General features: G+C 38.0%; 4 protein-coding genes across 5 annotated transcripts; 1 reads left to right on the forward strand and 3 right to left on the reverse strand.

Annotated features, from left to right (window-relative positions):
* The first annotated feature begins 33 nt into the window (after positions 1 to 33).
* LOC103472645 (zinc finger protein 271-like) lies at positions 34 to 19,809 on the forward strand. The gene is made up of 5 exons (XM_017307358.1): positions 34 to 538; positions 1,278 to 2,189; positions 2,351 to 3,031; positions 17,031 to 17,129; positions 17,887 to 19,809. The coding sequence occupies exons 1-5, from the start codon at positions 514 to 516 to the stop codon at positions 19,113 to 19,115; spliced, it is 2,946 nt and encodes a 981-aa protein (XP_017162847.1). The 5' UTR covers positions 34 to 513; the 3' UTR covers positions 19,116 to 19,809.
* LOC108166701 (zinc finger protein 883-like) lies at positions 4,080 to 7,110 on the reverse strand. Its single transcript, XM_017307413.1, has 2 exons — positions 6,628 to 7,110; positions 4,080 to 6,102 (listed from the first exon to the last, which is right to left on the reverse strand). The coding sequence occupies exons 1-2, from the start codon at positions 6,671 to 6,673 to the stop codon at positions 4,871 to 4,873; spliced, it is 1,278 nt and encodes a 425-aa protein (XP_017162902.1). The 5' UTR covers positions 6,674 to 7,110; the 3' UTR covers positions 4,080 to 4,870.
* Positions 9,536 to 12,708, reverse strand: LOC103472644 (gastrula zinc finger protein XlCGF52.1-like). The gene is made up of 2 exons (XM_017307415.1): positions 12,311 to 12,708; positions 9,536 to 11,164 (listed from the first exon to the last, which is right to left on the reverse strand). The coding sequence occupies exons 1-2, from the start codon at positions 12,354 to 12,356 to the stop codon at positions 9,999 to 10,001; spliced, it is 1,212 nt and encodes a 403-aa protein (XP_017162904.1). The 5' UTR covers positions 12,357 to 12,708; the 3' UTR covers positions 9,536 to 9,998.
* Positions 13,895 to 16,516, reverse strand: LOC103472558 (gastrula zinc finger protein XlCGF8.2DB-like). Of its 2 annotated transcripts, XM_008422269.2 has the most exons (3): positions 16,124 to 16,516; positions 15,428 to 15,500; positions 13,895 to 15,340 (listed from the first exon to the last, which is right to left on the reverse strand). In XM_008422269.2, exon 3 carries the CDS (start codon positions 15,324 to 15,326, stop codon positions 14,187 to 14,189), a length of 1,140 nt encoding a protein of 379 aa, XP_008420491.1. In that variant the 5' UTR covers positions 15,327 to 15,340; positions 15,428 to 15,500; positions 16,124 to 16,516; the 3' UTR covers positions 13,895 to 14,186. The 2 variants fall into 2 exon arrangements, with proteins under 2 accessions (XP_008420491.1, XP_008420490.1); XM_008422268.2 differs by lacking the exon at positions 15,428 to 15,500.
* Positions 19,810 to 20,559: the final 750 nt, after the last annotated feature.

Genomic DNA, 20,559 nt, shown 5'->3' on the forward strand with positions numbered 1-20,559 from the left:
ATTATAATTATACGTCATAAAAAAACAAAACATTTTAATAGATAAATGTGGGCTGAATTATAAGTACGTACCCAGTTATTTTGGAAAGGTACATTTAATCGGACCCAGAGCGTAATCAGACTCACTTATTATTCTAACTGTAAAGGCAGCCGTTGACGCACACGTTTTTATTTTGAAGGACTCGATCACTACCGGAAGTGACGGTAATAATTTAAACAAATCGGAGCTCATTCAGCAAGTCTTGCGAATCGGTGTTGAACCACCCTTTGGCGTGTCCTAAAATATATATATAATGTGTTTATGTTGTTTTTATTCTCCTCGTGAAGTTTGGTTTTATCAGATTTTTTCTCTCCCGGAAGCAGCAGAAGCGCGTAGAGTTAGCCTAGCCTAGCCTGCTAGCAGGAAACGTTGAGTCAGACACATTGATGAAGAACAGATTCATTTTCTGATGAAGGTTCGGTGGAGAAAGGGTCTCGGTAGGTCTCAGCGTCGGAGAAAAGACAATTAACAGAAATGGAGGAACCGACGGGCAGTGACGGTAAATCATTACACAAATCTTTTGACTGGAAATACTAGAAAATAGCACTAAGTTGACTAACAGTACTTTTAGATTGAATTCAGAAGCACTAAACTAGATTTTTGAAATGATCACCAGTTAATTCATGTAGTAATTAAAGAAAGAACTTCAGCATTTTAAAATCTGGCATCTTATTGTAAAAAGTAAACGTATTGAATTTATTGAGTGCTTTTGTAATCATACTGAGCACTAAAAGCGGTTTTAAAGAGCCACATTCTCCCAGCTTCACGGCCAAATTGCACCAATATGCACATTGATAGGTTTTGGTGGCCGCAGGTTTCCTTTTTTCTAATGTAAATATCTTTTATTGTCCCACCAGTGGCGAAATTCAGGTGCAACAGCTGCCAGTTAAAATAAGATACGTGTTTTCACACAAAGGTAAAAAAAGAAATTAGAATAAGGGTGTACAGAAATGACAAATTTACAATATAAGACAAATAGTAAAGCACAGCTATAAAGTTAAGATTATGCATCCAATTCTTGTTTTTAAATTTCAGCGTAAAATAAATTAATATGACATTCATTCATATCACGACTACATGTAACGGCAACAATGTGTGATGTCACTGGAATGACATCCATCCATCCATTGTTCATGTGTAAAATAATGAATATATATTTTTGCCAAATAACTACAAACTGATTGCTGCCGCCTTTGGGTCTGTTTCCTTAAACCTTTTGCTGTTTGTGTTTCCCACAGACATCCAGCAGGACGACCCACAGATTAAAGAGGAACAGAATGAGGCCGAGGTCACAGAGTTTGTATTCAATCCTGTTGAAAATGAAGATGAGGAAGACTTTTCTCAGTCTTTGGAGCTTCATCACATCCAGACTGAGAACAGAAATCCTGTGGGACCAAAATTGCTCTCATCTAAATCTCCAGAGGCTTCAGAGGAAAACTGCAGAGAGAGTGGTGGATCTTCATTAGGTCATATGAGTGCAAAAAAGGTCTACAGCTGCTCTGAATGTGGGAAAACCTTCAACAGCCGACCATGTCTGGTAAGACACCACAGAATCCACTCTGAAGAAAAACCCTTCAGTTGCTCCTTCTGTGACCAGAAGTTCAGCAGGAGGGAAAGCGTAACTCGGCACATGAGGTGTCACACTGAGGAAAAACCTTTCGGCTGCTCGGTTTGTGAACAAAAGTTCAGCCGAAAGGAGAGTCTGACGTATCACATGACCTACCACACTAAAGAAAAACCTCACAGCTGCTCCATCTGTAACAAAGCTTTCACTTCAAAGCGAAATCTGATGGAGCATGGGAGAATCCACACGGACGAAAGGCCGTTCAGCTGCTCTATCTGCAAGGCCACTTTCAAGCGGAAATACACGCTGGTGGAGCACACTAGAAGCCACACTGGACAGAAACCGTACAGATGCTCACTGTGCGGCCAGAGCTTCAGTCATGGCATCAGCCTGACCCGTCACATGAAGTGTCACACAGGACAGAAACCCTACAGTTGTCCCATCTGTAAGGCTGCTTTCAAACTCAAGAACGCCTTGATGGAGCACACCAGGATTCACACGGGAGAGAAACCATTCAGCTGCACCGTCTGTAAGGCTGCGTTCAGGAGGAACCAGGACGTTGTGAAGCACACCAAGATCCATGCAGGTTTTTCTTTTTCTTCTTTTCACTTGTTCTTTCTGTCTTTCTTTCTTTCCTTCTTCTTACAGTAAATTCTGACATCAATGTATATTAATTGAAAAAATAAATGTGTTAAAATTAAAAATAAACTTTCATTTTCTTCCCTTTTCTTTTCCTTGTTTCTGCAGGTGTCCAGCAGCTGTTGGTGATTAAAGTGGAGCCTTTGCATCAGGAGAGCAGCTCTAATCCCAAACTGGTCCAGGAACTGCCTAACCCTCAACAGATTAAGGAGGAAGAGGAGGAGGCTGAAATTACAGAGCTCAGATTACCTGCCGTCCCCATCAAGAGCAGAGATGTTAAAAACACATCTCTGTCGTCACAAATTCATTCCAGCCAAGCTGAGGAGAGCAGAGACTCTGTGAGCCTGGAGCCGAGTCTAGATCAGCATTTAGAGTCATCCTGCGATAAGGAGTCGGGTTTGGACTCTCTGCAGAACGGCCCAGTTAGCGAAACTGCCTACAAAAGAGGCAAGAAGCTCCACAGCTGTTCTGAGTGCTGTAAAACTTTTAACCACCGGGCGGATCTGTTGAGACACAACCGAGTCCACACAGGAGAGCGACCCTTCAAATGTTCAGTTTGTAACGCAGCGTTTAGAAGAAAATACACACTAGCAGAGCACATGAGGACACACACTGGAGAGAAACCGTACAGCTGCTCCCTTTGTGAGCAAAGCTTTGGCCGTAAGTCCAGTCTCACCTGCCACATGAGCTGTCACAGCGCAGAAAAACCTCTCCAATGTTCACTTTGTGAGGCCAAGTTTAGGGATAAACAAGATCTTGTTGAACACACAAAGACCCACACAGGTACTTAACTGCTGGTTTGTACAGTCTGGGGTCAAAGGTTCACGTGGTTGCATGCAGTGCACGCTAAAAGAAGAAACAATTTCAGTTCTGTTTGTAAAAACACAAGAGGCAGAGATGAGCAGTTATCACAAGGATTCTGCTTTATCAACAATAAACTAATTTATCATGAATAAAAACTGCAAACCCAGATTCACTCTTGGTTTCATAACAGCAAAAACTGAATCAGTATTTATGAAAATATCCTCTACTGCAATTATTGTGTGCACAAATTGCACACAAATTATTTTTTATATAACTGTTGCATGTGGTGCAACAGTTATATAAAAAATAAGACTATTTTTTAACAGTAATCCTGTTAAAAAATGAACAAGTTTCATCTTTCTGGATTAAAATGTTTTTTTTCTTACATTGGTGTGATGTAATAATGTAATGTTAAATATGTATTTTGTTGGGCTGTAAGCAGAAAATCGCCATAATTAATAGAAATAAACATGGAAGAAGGTTAAGGTAATTGAAAATGAGACTTTTCTCAGATTTTTTTCACAGAATTCACTTTTTTCTTAGAACTTTTAGTTTTTCTTAGAATTCTATTTATTGGAAATTTTGACTTAAAATTTTTACTTTAGTTCTTAGAATTCTGGCATTTTTTCTTATTTTTTTTTCCTTAAAATGCTTTTTTTATATTTTTTTATAATTCTGACTTCAGAAACATGAGTTGTGTCGAAGTAGAGCCAACTTTCTGGAGAAAAAATGTCAGATTTATGTGATTTTGTTTTTATGTTTCAAAGGAAGTCAGAATTCTGAGAAAAACTTTTTTTCCCCCCCAGTGGCCATAATCCTCTTTCATAACGACTTGAAAACATCAATTGATGTGTAATTAATCTAAATGATATTTCACTTTGTGAATAAAAAATGAACTTTTCAATGGTATCCTAATTTATTGATATATCTATTTACTTATGTTAGTGGGGACCTGACTTGAACTTGTGTAGTCAGCGGGGATGTAATGGTGTATATTTTTCATGTAGTTAAAATAATTCTCACATCAGAAGAATGTGTTCAGATGTTTTTATTGTCATGTTTTAAGTGCCATCAGGAGTCCAGCATCAGAAACTTCTGTTACACACAGAAACACCTTGACTGTCAATAGTTGCTATGAACTTGCAGAAATTGAAATTATGCAAATTAAATGTACTTAATGGAAGCATGCCAATTTCAGAAAAAAAAATTTTCAATAAAGTTTTTGAAGTGATTTTTGGACTTATCAAACCTGATGTATTTCACAAAACTGCAATGGAAACACTTTTCTTCCACATCACATGAATCATGTGATTAAGTTACTTTTATTTATTGTAACTACTGATAAGACTATATGCTTTTATTTAGGTAACTCTCTTGATGAGGTTGCTATAACAAAACACAGTTCAACCTGAGAGGCTTAGCTGCAACAAACAGAAAAGTTAACAGAAAACAGGATGAAAAGCTACTCAGTTTCAGCTTTAGGTATTATTTACTAACAAGGTTAGCAATTGGATTTAAGTTTATTAGAGCATCTTGAAAATAATTTTTGATGATATTCTGAAGAGCTGAATCTTTTTTACAGTTTTGTAAGAACTTCTAATCACCTTAGATTGACACCAACAAGCTGATGCAGCTTCTGAATCCATCACTGTGAGCAAACATGAAGCAGTTACTCTTTTCTTAAAAAAAACTTTTAAACATAGTAATCTGTGTTTGTGTCCAATGGGTTTCTCAAACTGCAGAATATGAATGATTTTTACTCAGAAAAGGCACCAACTTCCAGTTAACACATCAACAGATCGAACCGTCTATGCAGCTGAAAATTTATTTCCCTGTGTGGATTTTTTTGTGTCTTAGGAAAGTTTTTTCCCATTTGAACGTTTCCTTGCAGATGGAGCAACTAAGAGATTTTTCTCTTGAATGACTTCTCATGTGGCGCCTCAGACTCACACAGTGCATGAAGCTCCTGCCACAGTCTGAGCAGCTGTAAGGTCTCTCTCTAGTGTGGGTTCTCGTGTGTTCTGTTAAGGTGTACCTCCTCTTAAAAGCTGCATTACAGACAGAGCAGGTGTAAGGTTTCTCTTCTGCGTGATCTCTCATGTGGACTGTTAGATATGACCTGTGAGCAAAGCTTCGGCTGCAGATGGAGCAGCTGTACGGCCTCTCCTTAGTGTGGGTTCTGGTGTGTTCTGTTAACGTGTACCTCCTTTTAAAAGCTGCGTTACAAATGGAACATCTAAATGGTTTCTCCTCTGTGTGAATCCTGGTGTGTTCCATTAAAGTTACTTCCAAAGTAAAGGATTTGTCGCAGAAGGAGCAGCTGTAGGGATTTTTCTCAGTGTGACGTCTCATGTGGTAAGTTACGCTTTCCTTCCTTTTGAATGTTTTCCCGCAAACAGAGCAGCTGAAAGGCTTCTCTGCAGAGTGCCGCCTCATATGGGAGGTGACGTCTTCCTTTCTTCTGAACATCTGACCGCAGACAGAGCAGCTAAAAGGTTTCTCCTCACTGTGCAGACTCATGTGCTGGACTAATCCGTGTTTCCATGTGAAAGCTTTGTTGCAGATGGAGCAGCTGAACGGTTTCTCTCCTGTGTGGATTCTATTGTGTCTTATTAAATATGATCTGCTGTTGAATGTTTTTTTACACTCAGCGCAGCTGTGCAACTTTTCTCCACCTTCACATATCATATTAACTTCAGAGGCTTTCTGTTTTCCTGCCGAGTCCAAACCTGACTGAGATTCGTTGTTTTCCCAGTCCCCATCACTGACATCCGTCTCTGAACCAGAAGTTTTATATTTACTGTCTGATTCAAAACATTCATCTAGTTCTGGTCCAACAGAGTTCTCTTTGGGTTTGTCGTGAAGATGTTCTGAGAGCTGAGGTTTCTCCTCATCATCCTCACTCTTTGTAGATACAGGGTCAAATATAAACTCAGTGATCTCGTTCTCCTCCTGTTCCTCTTTGATCTGGGGAGGCTTCTGGTCCTCCTGGTCTGGACTTCCACTCCAGTTCTGAGCAGGAAGTTCCTCTTTGATCACCACCAGCTGCTGGATGTCTGCAGAAAAAAGAAGCAAGAGCAAAGACAAAAAAAAAAAACTGCAGTAATGTCAATAATATACATCTAATTACACAATTAATCCAACTTTACAGCGTCAAATGAAAAAGTAATGGCTGTTTAATTTTAAAGTCTTGATGGAGAAATAACATCTATAAAATAACACATTGAGATTAAAACATCTTAAGTGCCTAATGGATCTAATTTGCATCATGCCTAAATTTACACATTGTTCAACTTGATAACTTTTGATTAATTTAACATTTGATTGACAGAAAAACAGAATAACACTTTTGAATAATCTGATATAAATCCATGTATTATTTGGTTACTAAAATACTCAAGCAGAAGCTAAAAGTGTGGGGCATTAAAATATTCTGTTTCAAAGCTACTCAAATACATGTAACTAATTACTACACACACATGAATTTATGCATATATAATTAATACACATATTTTTATATTTGTAATGAAACCACAATTGATCTTCATAGTAATTTACAGATTGTATAAGATAATAATTACCGTTAAAATCAGATTCTTTCTGGTCACTCAGTGCTGCTTCCTCCATCTCTGTTGTCTTTTCTTTAACGCTCTTAACCGGTGAGGTTTTCACACAACCACAGCAGAACCTTTTTTCTCATTAATCTCCATCATAAGGAGTCTGATCTCCATCAAACTGTATCTCTGACTCTCTGTGCTGCTCGATGCTGACGGTCTGCTTCCAGCTAACAAGCTAAGCTAACACTGCGGCTGCTTCCGGGAGGAAATTCAGATAAAATAATAACTTCAAGAGGATAAACTTGGTCGTCGGCTTTTAAAGCATGTTTACAAAATAAAATGAAGCGCGAATTTACATTAAATAAACCGTAATCCTGTTTTTGTTCGCACAGCACTTCATTGTTACTGCTAGCAGAAAGCAACTTCCGTTTGTGCTGAGGTCGTTTCAAAATAAAAGCGCGAAGTGGAAAAATTTAATTTCCTTTTCTCTCACTTATTCTTTATTGGAGACAGTAATCAGGAAGAAAATATTTTTACTTCATATTGATAATTGATAAGTTACTGAAAGATAAAACATTGAAACTGTAAATATGAAGATTTAATCCACTCTTTGCCTTTATATTGCATCAGGTTTTTCAATCTATGATGAATTTACTGTGTTCTCTCTGCCACCAAACTTGTGTTTTTATTGTAGACAATCACATGCAAAAAATCTTTGCACAGAAAAAACACAATTTTAAAAATTTTAATGATGCCACCGCTTGTTGTTCCAGTAGTGTTTCACTTTTATTAAACTCTCTAATATTACTTTAATTTGCAGATATTTTAACATGTGCTTCTCTAACGCTGCAAACTAAACGTGCTGCACTGTACCGTTGTATGAATTGCTGTATTTTGATCTAAAATGTATTATTTTTTTATATTAAATAACATGACTGTCAGGTTAACTGGCCTCTCTAAAATTGTCAGTAGGTGTGAATGTGTGTGTGCATGGTTGTGTGTCTCTGTGTTGCCCTGCGACAGACTGGCGACCCGTCCAGGGTGACCCAGCCTTTCACCCAGAACGTTAGCTGGAGATGGGCACCAGCAACCCTCCCGACCCCACTAAGGGACAAGGGTGTAAAGAAAATGGATGGATGGATGGATATTAAATAATTTTAAAGACATAAATCACTCATGGGCATCAGACATGCAGCAGAGTTTATTAATGTTACACATCAATTAAAGATACACAACAAAATCCAAACAGGGCAAATTGTTACACTTTGCATAAAAACATTCACACCCTGAATTTTTCACATTTTTGTCACTTTGAAACAACAAAAATCTCAGTTTTTTCTTGCATTTTATGTAAAGTAAAAATGAGTCTTTTGGGCTAAACAATAAAGCTTATCTCTGTATGATTGGACAGAGAATCTCGATTTTGAACTCTCACTACACATTCTCAGTAAACCCCATGTCTGAATTTTCACTGGGACACTTTGAAACATTACAACAATTTAAAGCATTTTCAATTCTAGTCCTTGTGTTTTGCTGTCATGCAAATTTTTGGCTACATTCCTGCAACAACACCACTGAATCAAAAAGCTAGCTGTGCGCAGTTAGCAATTTTGTTGCTACATTTAGTTACTTTTCGAACAAAAATCGGTTTTGACTAAAATTGGTAATCAGATTAAAGTATGCTTTGAAAACAGCCTTTAATCCGAAATTAAACATAATTTTTTACAAACACATGTTTTCTTTGGTTTAATGTTGTATTTTAAATGCTGCATTTTTATTAGTTTAAAGTAGAGGTGTGTCGATCGATCGGTCACTGATCATAACTGGCCGATTTTCGTGAAAAAGTGCATGATCGGTGATCATACTGATCACCTGCATCTCATTTCTCAGCCTGCCTGTGCAGCTGGTCTCCTCTTTCCTTCACACTGCAGCAACAAATCCTAAGCCATGTGGAACTATAACGCACTGAGTGAATGGGGAAGTTTGCGTGTTGCGGCGGAAAATTGAAGCAGGTCAAAATGCATCAACACAATGAAGCTAATATGGCATAAAAACAATGCCATACTTGACGGAGTTTGGCTACATCGAGGCTCACTGCAGTAAAAAAGACAAATGGAGGATCAGATAGCAGGTAAAGCAGTGCACAGCTACAAACACTCACCTGGATTAGCATGACGGTCAGAAAGCTAAACAAATAACCTGCAAAATTATTTAAGTTTTCGAGCTGCGATGTAAGACGCTGGTTCTGCTCTCGCTGCTGAACCGCTGCTATGCGCTACATGTAGTAATATTTCACAGACGGAGCGCCGCTTCTGCTCCACCTGGTAGTGACTCTCACACCGAACCTCTGCTTAAAGCTGCAGCATCTAACTTAAGAAAATACATTTTACATACGTATTAAAACGTTCGCTGTCCCAACATGAGACAGATAATCTCTAAAAAAATAATTGATCTCCTCCCTGCTCTGCACAATTACTCTGCTAAATCAGAAACAGCCAATCAGAACTAGCAGTAATCAGCTAGCCGCCATGCTATCAGGAAGTTTTCATTCAGTAATTCTGGATTGTTTATTGTAATGGAACCTGTTTTTCCTTTGAATGTTAAGTTTCATACTTGAATTTTTTGGCAATGGTGAGAGGTTTTATTTTGACTCTTTGCATTATTTAGCCTCTTCAGAACCTTCATATGTTATCAATCTGTTAAAGATTGATTACCAATAGCAGTACAATTTGCACAATGCCTGTTTTGTTTAGTTTTTTCCTTGGAAAAAGTTATTAAAAACAAGTTTTTGTCTAAATTAAGGTGAATTCATGGTTCCTTTTTCCACATAATGTAACCGGTAGTGTTTWTGATTAAAAAAAATAATAATTATGTGATCGGTATCAGTGATCGGCCCTCATGGGTGATCGATATCAGCAGGAAAAAACCTGACCGGCACTTCTCTACTTTAAAGTAAAAAAAAAAAAATCATTCTGATTAAGAAATGAAAGTTTAAAAACATCGCTCTGTGTGCAACTAACTCATATAGTGTGTTTCACTTAAAGTTAAGTCACTGAAATGAACTTTTAAAATAATATTCAGATTTACTGAGCTATGAACCTCCATCCTATGCCCACATATTTGTCCATCCATCCAAACGTCTGCTACACATTTCATAAAAACCTAGTCACTGCTTGTTCCACCCACAGTAGCGATGAATACCATCAACCGATTGCAATAACTGATAAAATGATAGTGAAAAACAATCATTCTCCTCCCGCCACACCATTATTCAATACTTTTTGTTGGATTAATGAAAATCCCAGCCTGCTGTTTGTTGTTGTAGCATTAGAAAATGTGGTAAATTTTAATGAGTATGAATACATTTGCAAAGCACTGCGTCTCCACTTCACTGGTTATTCACCTGTGTGATTTTTCACGTGTTTTACACAAGCACTTTTCCATTTGAATGTTGCCTGACAGATGGGGCAGCTGAAAGGTTTTTCTTCTGTGTGACTTCTCATGTGGCGCTTCAGGCTGTTAGACTGACGGAAGCTTCGGCCGCAGACTGAACAGCTGAAAGGTTTCTCTCCAGTGTGGATTTTTTGGTGCTCTGTCAGATAGGCTTTTCTTTTAAAAGCAGTTTTACAGACAGAGCAGCTGAATGGTCTGTCCTCTGTGTGAAATTTTGTATGTTCCATCAAAGTTACTTTCAGAGTAAAAGCTTTGTTACAGACAGAACAGCTGTAGGGTCTCTCTTTAGTGTGATGCGTCATGTGATAGCTTAAGCTTTCCTTTCTGCCAAACTTTTGCCCACAGATGGAGCAACCAAACGGCTTTTCTTCAGTGTGACATCTCATGTGCCGAATAACATTTTCCTTCCTGTTGAACTTTTTCCCACAAACAGAACAGCTGAAAGGTTTTTCTGATGAGTGACATCTCATGTGAGAGGTCACAGACTCCTTCCTCGAGAACCTTTGACCACAGACCGAGCAGCTGAAAGGTTTTTCTCCACTGTGCGTTCTCATATGTATAACCAAGCCTCGTTTCCATGTGAACGATTTGCTACAGATGGAACAGCTGAAGGGTTTCTCTCCTGTGTGGATTCTGTTGTGTCGTACCAAACATGATCTGCGTTTGAATGCTTTACTACATTCACTACAGATGTGAAGCTTCTCATCTCTCTCACAGCTTCCATCACCAACAGGAGATTTGTTGTTTCTCACAGAGTCTGAATCAGATTCAGCTTCGCTGCTCTCCTCCCAGTTCCCATCACTGACGTCCGTCTCTGAAGAACCCGATGCTTTGTCTTCCTCGTCAGTTTCCAAACATTCATCTGGTTCTGGTCCCGTATCGTCTCTGTTCGGCCCCGTCTGGTTGTGATGAAGCTCTGAGAGCTGAGGTTTCTCTTCATCGTCTTCATTTTTTACAGATACAGGATCAAATATGAACTCGGTGATCTCATTCTCCTCCAGTTCCTCTTTAATCTGTGGAGGCTTCTGGTCCTCCTGGTCTGGTTTGGGACGCCAGTCCTCCTCCTCAAGAGGAAGCTCTTCTTTAACCACAGTCAACTGCTGGACGTCTGCAGGAAACACACACAGCTTCAAAAACCAGTTCCCATATTAAAAATCAAATCAGTCCTCTCTGGTGTGTTTCCACTGTAGCATAATTTTTGCTTTTCTTTTACTTCTGTCTTTGGTTTTGAGTCTTTCAGGAGAAATTTGTTGTGGCTGACCTCAGGTCAACTTAGCCCCTTTACCATTTCATTCCTACATTTTTCTTCCTATTTCTATTTTAAACCTGTAAACAAACCCTATAATACCCATATAATTAGTTCATACCATCAAGTATTTTCACAAGTAATGGGAAAATGGATAAAAAAATTTTTGTTAATTTATCAATAATCAGAAAAAAATGCATGTCTCTCCATCCATATTTTGATTCTAATTTCTATTGGGGCCAGTTGAGTTTTAAGTGTCAGATTATGGAATCTGATAAACCAAAATAACAAAGTGACCAGCTGCATTTATTTCTTTATGTTAGTAAATATTATTTAATAGGAACATAACCAAATTTACAGTAGACTATAAACACATTACAGAAAATTACATGCATTTTCATTAAAACAGGCACAGATTCCAAACTGGTTAAAATTACTGTCTGTAGTCTCGTATCTATAGCATTATTATTACTATTTTAAACACAAATGTGCACAATTTATACAGGTATGATTTATCTTAATAAAGTTGACATTTTAGGATTAATATTCCCTGCAATACAGTTTTTTCCATTTCTAATTTTTGTCTACAGATCAGTTAATTATTTTGTTCTGTTCGATAACTTTCCTGCTGAAACTGAGGAACAACTAAGGGATTTTAATATTCTTATACAGTTGCTTTAGTTTGTAACATTTTTCTTCTTCTGCTTTTCCGACTAGAGTAATAGTTTTACATTTTAGGAAACTCAAGTCAGTGTAAAAATAAAGATTTCAACTCCATTTAACCTCATCAAAGATTTATAAGCAACATATTTGCGAAGATAAGCAATTCTGTACAAAAGATTTTATTGTATAGGTCAGCAGTAGCTTTTTATATTCATTATTTGTATAAATTGAAAAGAATTACTGCAGGTTTGTCTCGTTTTATTTCTGCCTCATTTTTTTCAGTTGGGTTTATTTTTGTTGACTTAATATCATCACCATAATAGAGCTTTAGAAAAACCTGATTACCATGAAAATCGGAGCCCATGTGATCACTGAGTGTCGGTTCCTCCATTGTTTCGCTTCATTTTTGGGGTTTTCACCCGGTCACAGCAGAAACCTTTCTCTCCTTACACTCCATCAGAAACCGTCTGTTCTCGATCAAAGCGTCTCTGAATCGCTGACTGTCTGTTTCCAGCTAACGGAAGATGCTAACGCTCAGAGCTTCCGTTGCTCCCGAGAGGAAACCAATACAAACAACAAGAGATATTTACTCCTCAAAGACGATAAAACCCCCCTGTGGTTTTCAAAGCATGCTTAAAAGACTATAAAAGGTTGACAACACATAAAAATGTAAACTGGGTAAGGGAAACAATACTTTTTTTCGCTCACTAGCAACTGCTGCTAGGAGACAATAACTTCCGGTAGCGAGCGGGTCATATTAGCCTTCAAAATAAAAGCTCGATCTGTGTCCCGCCCGACGAAATCTGTAAAAGGCGCTTTATTTAATGTTAATGTACTAGTACATTTAACATTAGGCTACAATTCTACACATAAAAAGGAAATTATTTAATCACAATATTCAAAGTGATTTTAAATAAATTACATTTGAAGTTCATACTGAGTGAAAGAACACCAGAACCACCGTATATTTGGATGGAAATTAATTAATGGAATGCTTAAAATACATAGTTGTGTTATTATTTAACTTCTATTTTGACTGGAAATATCACAAAAATATGTTTGGGAGACAAGCAACGTGCCAGTTTTGTTTTCTACATGGAGTTACACTGCCATCTAGTGGTCAAATAACCAAACTAAATCTATCGTCATCCTTGGAGATCTTTATTTTTGTTGAAAACATTGAAAGTTTTGCCTGTGGTATGTTCAGATTTATATATTGTTTTAATAATCTTGTTAATATTTTTCATCATCTTTACCACGAAGTCTTTAAGAATACCTAGATAATTGTATTTTCAGATGGAAATCCAGTGTGGATTTATGTGTACTTTGACTATTTAACAGTCACAGAGAAACACACAAGGCAGACATATAAAAAAGTAACACATAGAGATCAGAGATGCAGTTGAGTTTATTTCAGATGACAAATCAAATAAATAATCCTCACCAAAATGACTTAAGCGCATCCAAAACAAGTTGGTTTTCAGTCAATTGTTTACTTTTAATGCGTTTCTAAAACCTATGGTGCCTTTACTGCCATGTAGTTGTAATGAAAGGGAACTTTTTAAAAGTGGACAATTTAAATATGCTGAAAATATTATTTAATTACAAACTTCCAACTCTTTAATTTGAGGACAAAAACAACCTGCAATTAAACAGGAATCATCATGTATTAATTTTGCATGAAACTGTCAAACTCAGAGGGTAACACATTATATCGCTGCTACAGATAATGTGATTGGTCTGCAGTTAAGGGATTGGGCAGGAGTATTAATTAGATGCTGGTGTTTTGCTTTAGGAATCAATGATGAATGCTTAAATAATTTCAGAATGAAGCAAGAAATGTACAATAATTAAAATCTACAACAAACATGTTTGATTTGAACTCAAAATAAAAAATCTTTTAGCTACACAAACATTTAACAGTTGGGTAGAATGTAAAATATGTACAATAATTAGTTTAAAATTATGTATCACAATTTAAATTAAAATTATTACATACATAAATACTCACCAAACTTAATTGACTGGGACACATGGATAAGTTTTAATTAAGTTTAATTTTTGTCTGTTTTGTTTCGATAAAAATGACTTTTTTCCTGGTATTTCCATATTATATTTAAACACAGCAGATTCAACATGAGCTCACCTGCCACTGAAAACATGACCAGACTTTGTCTAACCTTCGTGGACATTTAGGAAGAGCCTGTTCAAAGGATGAAAATCATTCACCGAAGTGTATTTTTGTGTGCGTCAGAAAAGTTTGTTTCCATTTGAACGTCTTGTTGCAGGTGGAGCAGCTGTAAGGTTTTTCTCCCGTGTGACCCCTCATATGACGAGTTAAACTGATAAGTTGAACAAAACTTCGTCCACAAACAGAGCAACTGTAAGGTCTCTCTCCAGTGTGGGTTTTTGTGTGTTCTGCTAAAGTATGCTTCCTTTTAAAAGCTGCACCACAGACAGAACAACTGAATGGTCTTTCCTCTGAATGGATTCTCGTGTGCTCCATTAAAGTTATTTTCAAAGTAAAAGCTTTGTTACAGACGGAGCAGGTGTACGGTTTTTCTTCAGTGTGATGAGTCATGTGATAGGTCAGACTTTCCTTCCTGCCAAACTCTTGCCCACAAACGGAGCAGCTGAAAGGTTTTTCTTCAGTGTGACGTCTCATATGCCGTGTCACACTTTCCCTCCGGCTGAACTTTTGACCACAGATGGAGCAGGTGAAAGGTTTTTCTGTAGTATGACTTCTCATGTGAGAGGTGACATGTATCTTCCTTCCAAACCGCTGACCACAGATGGAGCAGCTGAAGGGTTTTTCTCCACTGTGTGTTCTCATGTGTTGAGCCAGGACGTGCTTCCAGGAAAAAGCTGCGTTGCAGATGGAGCAACTGAAAGGTTTCTCTCCTGTGTGGATTCTGCTGTGCCTCAAAACATCTGACTTTTGGTTAAAAGTTTTACCACATTCATGGCAGCTGTGTAGCTTCTTACGTGTGTCATACACCATATCAGTGACAGATAATGTATTTATAACAGGGTCCAATCCTGGCTTAGTTCCATCGCTCTCCTCCCAGTTTCCATCGCTGACATCTGTTTCTGAAGAACCTGAAGTTTTATCTTTATCATCTGATTCTAAACATTCGTCTGTTTCTGGTGAGTTTCTGTTTTCCTCAGTCTGACAGTCAGGAAGCTCTGAGAGATGAGGTTTCTCCTCCTCATCCTCGCTCTTTACATGGCCAGGGTTGAATATGAACTCTATGATCTTCGTCTCTTCCTGTTCCTCTTTAATTTCAAGGCGGTTCTGGTTCTGGACTGGTGAGGGAGTCCAGTTCTCCTCCTCAGCAGGAAGTTCCTCTTTCGTCAGCATCAGATGCTGGATGTCTGCAGGAAACACAAACGGGTTAAAGCGCACGGCTCTCATCTGAAGTGTCATATGAAGAGCACAGGCTGCGTTTCCACTATACGAACATTTTCCAGTTTTGGTGTCATCACCTCAACCAGTTATAGGGATTTTATATCCTGCACATCATCCTGGACAAGTCTGCATGGAAAGCTGAGGTCAAACATGCATAAAGTCTTAATTCTGTGTATAAACCTAAACAAAACAAAATTTAACAAAAATTAGCTCCGAATTTAAGCTTTAAAAAGAGCAAAGCGGTTTCAATTTTTAACCTACATACTCAATGTTATCATTTAAACATTTTAATGTTGCTCAAGGGGAATGAAATGAAGCTACAATTCTTTTCACCTTAACTTTTATCAGCATTTTATAGCGAGACCATAGCAGGTGGTTCATGCTAGAAACTCTGAATTAAAAGAAATACTACATGTCAACAAGTTAAGGGTACAGCATTTTTCCTCTGAGAAATCATTAAAAACTCGACATTAGTTTCATGATTTGAACAAATTAAGTATGGAGGAAAAAAAAGAAGAAATCTATAGTGGCACAAACAGAGAATTACTAAATCGCAGGGTAGCAACCCCAGGATAAAAAATATAATCCTTAACATGTCAAGCCTTAAAAAGGATGGGCTACAGCAACTGAAAAATGCAAACAAAAATCGTACAATGACAACATTTAGTGCTTTAGAAAACAATCCTTAAAAATAACGTAAAGAAAACAGCAACAAGGCTCGTTTATTATGTTACTATTCTCTCTGTTACCTTGAAACCGAGAGTGCATCTGCTCTCTGTGTGTCCGTCCCTCCATCTTTTTTTCTGATGTTTTCACACCAACACGGCAGAAGCTTTTCTCCCCTTTAACTCCAYCAGATTTCCAGTCTGTCCTGCACAGCGGCTCTCTCTTCCCCTGTGTGATTGGTTTGGTTCCAGTTAACAGGCTAAGCTAATACTCCAAGCTGCTGTTGTTTCCGGGAATAAGCGCCGTTTTAAAACTGAGAGAAAACTGTAAGAAGCGCTGTAGTTTGTACGGCACGTTTACAACATATAAGGATGGTTAAATCAACTCAGAAATGCTCAAACTTAACAATAAACAATAGTTTTACATGGACTCTGCTGCTGGCAGGAAGTCATATCAGCTGGTTCTTGTTTGTGTTTAATGGCGGATCACAAACCACTTCAGGATGCACACCGCCACCTGTCGTCCCGGAGAACATACGACAGGATATGACCTGCTACACCGTGTTCAGATGGTAAAAAAATATCCCAAAGGGAAATTAAATGCTGTTGTGATTTTATCTAATTAATCTATATAATTTTCTTTACGTGGTGATGGACTTCCTGATAAGTGGATTTTTAAATAATCTAATTTATTGAATAGGTCTGCGGATTTGAGGCTTTTATTTTGAAGGCCACCAGGATGTATCGTGGTTCATCAACGGAAGTTGTTCATTCTAAGCGGTTTCTCTGTTAGCCGTTAGTGTTCCCAACATCCAGTCGTTGTAGTTAAGTAGTTAAGTGTATAATAGTGTTTTGATTGTCACGTTTTGCTCAAATTGTTTTTAAAAGATATTTTTACCTGATTTGGCGTCAGTTAGGCTGCTTAGCTGCCGACGTTAGCTTGATAATGTGTTAGCTAGAAGCAGTCAGGATGATGAAGATAAATAATCAGACAGATTGACGGGGAGCTGTTTGTGTGAAGTAGCAGCTAAAATGTCATCGCTGGAGGATCTGAGATTAAAACCATCCGATGAATCAACAGAAATTAACGGTATTTTTTTTTTTTAAATTGAAGTTGAATCACTTTCAGGTTGGATATTATTTATGAACATAATATGGGAGGTAGTGGCATAAACCTGAGTTTTTATTTATGTTTGTTTTCAGAAGAAACATTAAACATATCTGTATTAAAAATGGGAATTTAACACAAATGTGATAATGAATCATTCAGATATCTAATATGGGAGCAATTGGCAAAAATCAAATTTTGTACACATGCTTTGCAGTCCAAAAGTATTTGTGTCCAACTTTTCCAGTTTGTCAGCTGACGGTTTCTAACTTTAGTGTGTTTATTATGATTTTAATCAATAAACCAACAGAAAGCAGTGCATTCATGGAAGGTAATTTACATTGTTGTCAACATTTTTCTAAAATAAAAAAATTATTACAGCTTCTAATCTGTTTGTGTATGGCTCTACCAGCTTTGCACATTGAGAAATTTCTCTCTAATTCCCTTATTGCAAGAAAGAAAAGAAAAGGAAAAAATAAATATCTGACTGTATGATTCCAAATAAATACATTGTCTGGCTGGATGGAATAAAATGTGAATACTTTAGTAAGGCACAATCATAAAAAGGATCCAGTTTCAATTCAGGATGTTTACATTTATTTTATGTTCACTTCTGTCCTAAATGTATTCAATATGTGCTTTTCTCATTTTGTTGCTTGGGTGTTAAATAAGTTGTATTTAGACCAGGTGTATATACTTAAAGCTAAGGCGCTTTTGTGATCTGTTTTGTTTCCTGCAGATGTCCAGCAGCTGAAAGTAATCAAAGAGGAGCAGGTCCGCAGTCCCAAACTGGACCAGGATGACCAGAACCACCCACAGATTAAAGAAGAGCAGGAGGAAGCTGAGATTATTGAGTTCCAATTTAATACCATCAAGAGTGAAGAGGATGAAGGGAAATCTCAGTCTACAAAGATTCATCAAACCCATACTGAAGAGAATGGAGACTTTATGGGACCAGAACCAGATGAATGTTCAGAATCAGATCGTGAAGAAAAAAGTTCTGGTTCTTCAGAGACGGATGTCAGCGATGGAAACTGGGAGGAGAGCGGCGAACCACAGCCAAGTTTAAAATCAGGTGATATAATCTGTGACATCGAGTATAAACTACACACCTGCACTGATTGCGGGAAAGCGTTCAGCGGCAGGGAACGTCTGTTGAGACACAGAAAAGTCCACACAGGAGGGAGACCCTTCAGCTGCTCCTTTTGTGATGCAACTTTTAAAAGAAAGTATACTTTAGTCCAACACCTGAGAACCCACACAGGCGAGAAACCATTCAGCTGCTCCATCTGTGGCCAAAGCTACCGACACAGTGTGGGACTGAGCCGCCACATGAGGAGCCACACAGGGGAAAAACCGTACACCTGCTCCTTCTGTAAGGCCACCTTCAGATGGAAAAACACTTTCCTGGAGCACACGAGGATCCACACGGGGGAAAAACCCTTCAGCTGTGCCGTCTGTAACGCAACTTTCACATGGAAAAATTCCTATGTGGAACACATGAGAATTCATACGGGAGAGAGACCCTATGGCTGCACCCTGTGTGATGCATCCTTCAAAAGAAAATATACTCTAAAGCAGCACATGAGAACCCACACGGGTGAGAAACCTTTCATCTGCTCCATCTGCAGTCAGAGTTATCGACACAACGCGGGTTTGAACCGTCACATGAGGAGTCACTCGGGGGAGAAACCCTACATCTGCACCGTGTGCAAGTCTGCTTTTAAATGGAAGAACGCTCTGATGGAGCACACGAGAATCCACACAGGAGAAAAACCTTTCAACTGCTCTGTCTGTGCAGCAGCTTTTAGGAGGAAACAGGATTTTGTGAACCACACAAGAGTTCACAGCGGAGAAAAAGCCTTTAGTTGTTCCGTTTGTGGTCAAGGATTCAGCAAAACCTTATATTTAAATTCTCACATGAGAATTCATGAASGRCAGGAACCGTTGTGCTCTGCTGTCTCATGACTAAAAAAAATCACCTTAAATGTGTTCGAAGCAGCAGATGAGACTATTTAAAAGGTTAAAAAAAAATCAAAAATGTTGCTTTAACATTTTAGAAAGAAGCAGAACCACTGGCTGTGGGGATTTTATTAAAGTGGCATGGATTTMCTGATGTGCATAAAAAATMCAACTTTTTTGGAAATTGGACGAAGTCAGTTTTTTWAAAAATTAAATCTCGATTATGGATATGAAACTCCAGTCCTTCAGCTAAGGTACTTTTTTAACACCCTAATCACATAATTAGATCGTTAGCAGGACTCTGTCGAACTGGAAGATGACAGATGTTCCTTCAAACTGGACATTAAACATACAGGAATTAGGATGCAATTCCTTCTAGTGAACGTTTTTCTCATTCAGTTTCAAATCATAGCTTTGCTTCRTCCTACTTTATCAAATTAGAATAAAAATGTTATTTTAGACTAAAACATGATTCAATAAGCTGCACTGAATCAAGAGCTTTACTGGGTTAGGGTCCCAATGATTCAATGCATTGAATTGCACCAGATCATTGTCTTCTCCGTGTGAAATCACTGATGTGTTATTTGTTGAAGCATCGTTCCAAGTTCATCATGACTCCGTTTTACTTCATGTTTGTGCCGAGAACAAAACTGTAGAATGTATTTCTAATGTGAWATAAACTTGAGCTGTATATTGTGAACATGTGAGTTAGTGTAATGTTTTAAAATAAGTCTTTTTAAGGAGAGAAATCATTGAACGAAAGCCACAAATAGAAGTCACCTTTGTAAACTGCCTCAAAGCATGTAGAGAGCACAACAAACGTGAAAGATTAAGATGTTCTGGTCTTTTTTTTACCAGAACTTTTCTTCTATCTGCAGTTAGCAGTATGTGTGGAGKAAAACTAAGATCCATATGGTGGTGGGATCATCATACTGTTGGGGTGCTTTTCATCAGCAGCAAGATGACTGGAGCTAAGTACAGATTTATGATTTATTTTATTTAAAACAGGGACCGTATTAACCACTGCTCCAGGTTACAGCCCTAAGTGCCAATTTCCGCCGGTAGTCGCAGATCCAGCTGATGTATAAAAAAAAAAAGATTCATGAAAACATCTGGATGCTATTSAGTATATATCAATAGCATGTTGAACAGTCATACAGAAAATCTGGTTAGAAGCCGCAAACGAGTAAAGACTGAGAACCGACCTCCTTTGGCCCAGTCAAAGTCCAGCCCTGAAAYAAGTGAGCAGGCTGGTGATGCTTTAAATCTAATGTTAGGAGACGTTCCGTGTTAGTCTGACTGAGCTGGACCTAGTCTGCAAACATGAGTCTGCAAAACTTTAGTTTCTTGACGTGGAAGCTGGTAAAAACTATATATTAAGGGAATGGAGTGAAAACTTTGACTCAGTGGAGCTAAAACAAGATGCCAGGTACTCWTTTCAGATTATTTT

Source organism: Poecilia reticulata, linkage group LG11 (assembly GCF_000633615.1).
Source record: "Poecilia reticulata strain Guanapo linkage group LG11, Guppy_female_1.0+MT, whole genome shotgun sequence".
Classification (NCBI taxonomy): domain Eukaryota; kingdom Metazoa; phylum Chordata; class Actinopteri; order Cyprinodontiformes; family Poeciliidae; genus Poecilia; species Poecilia reticulata.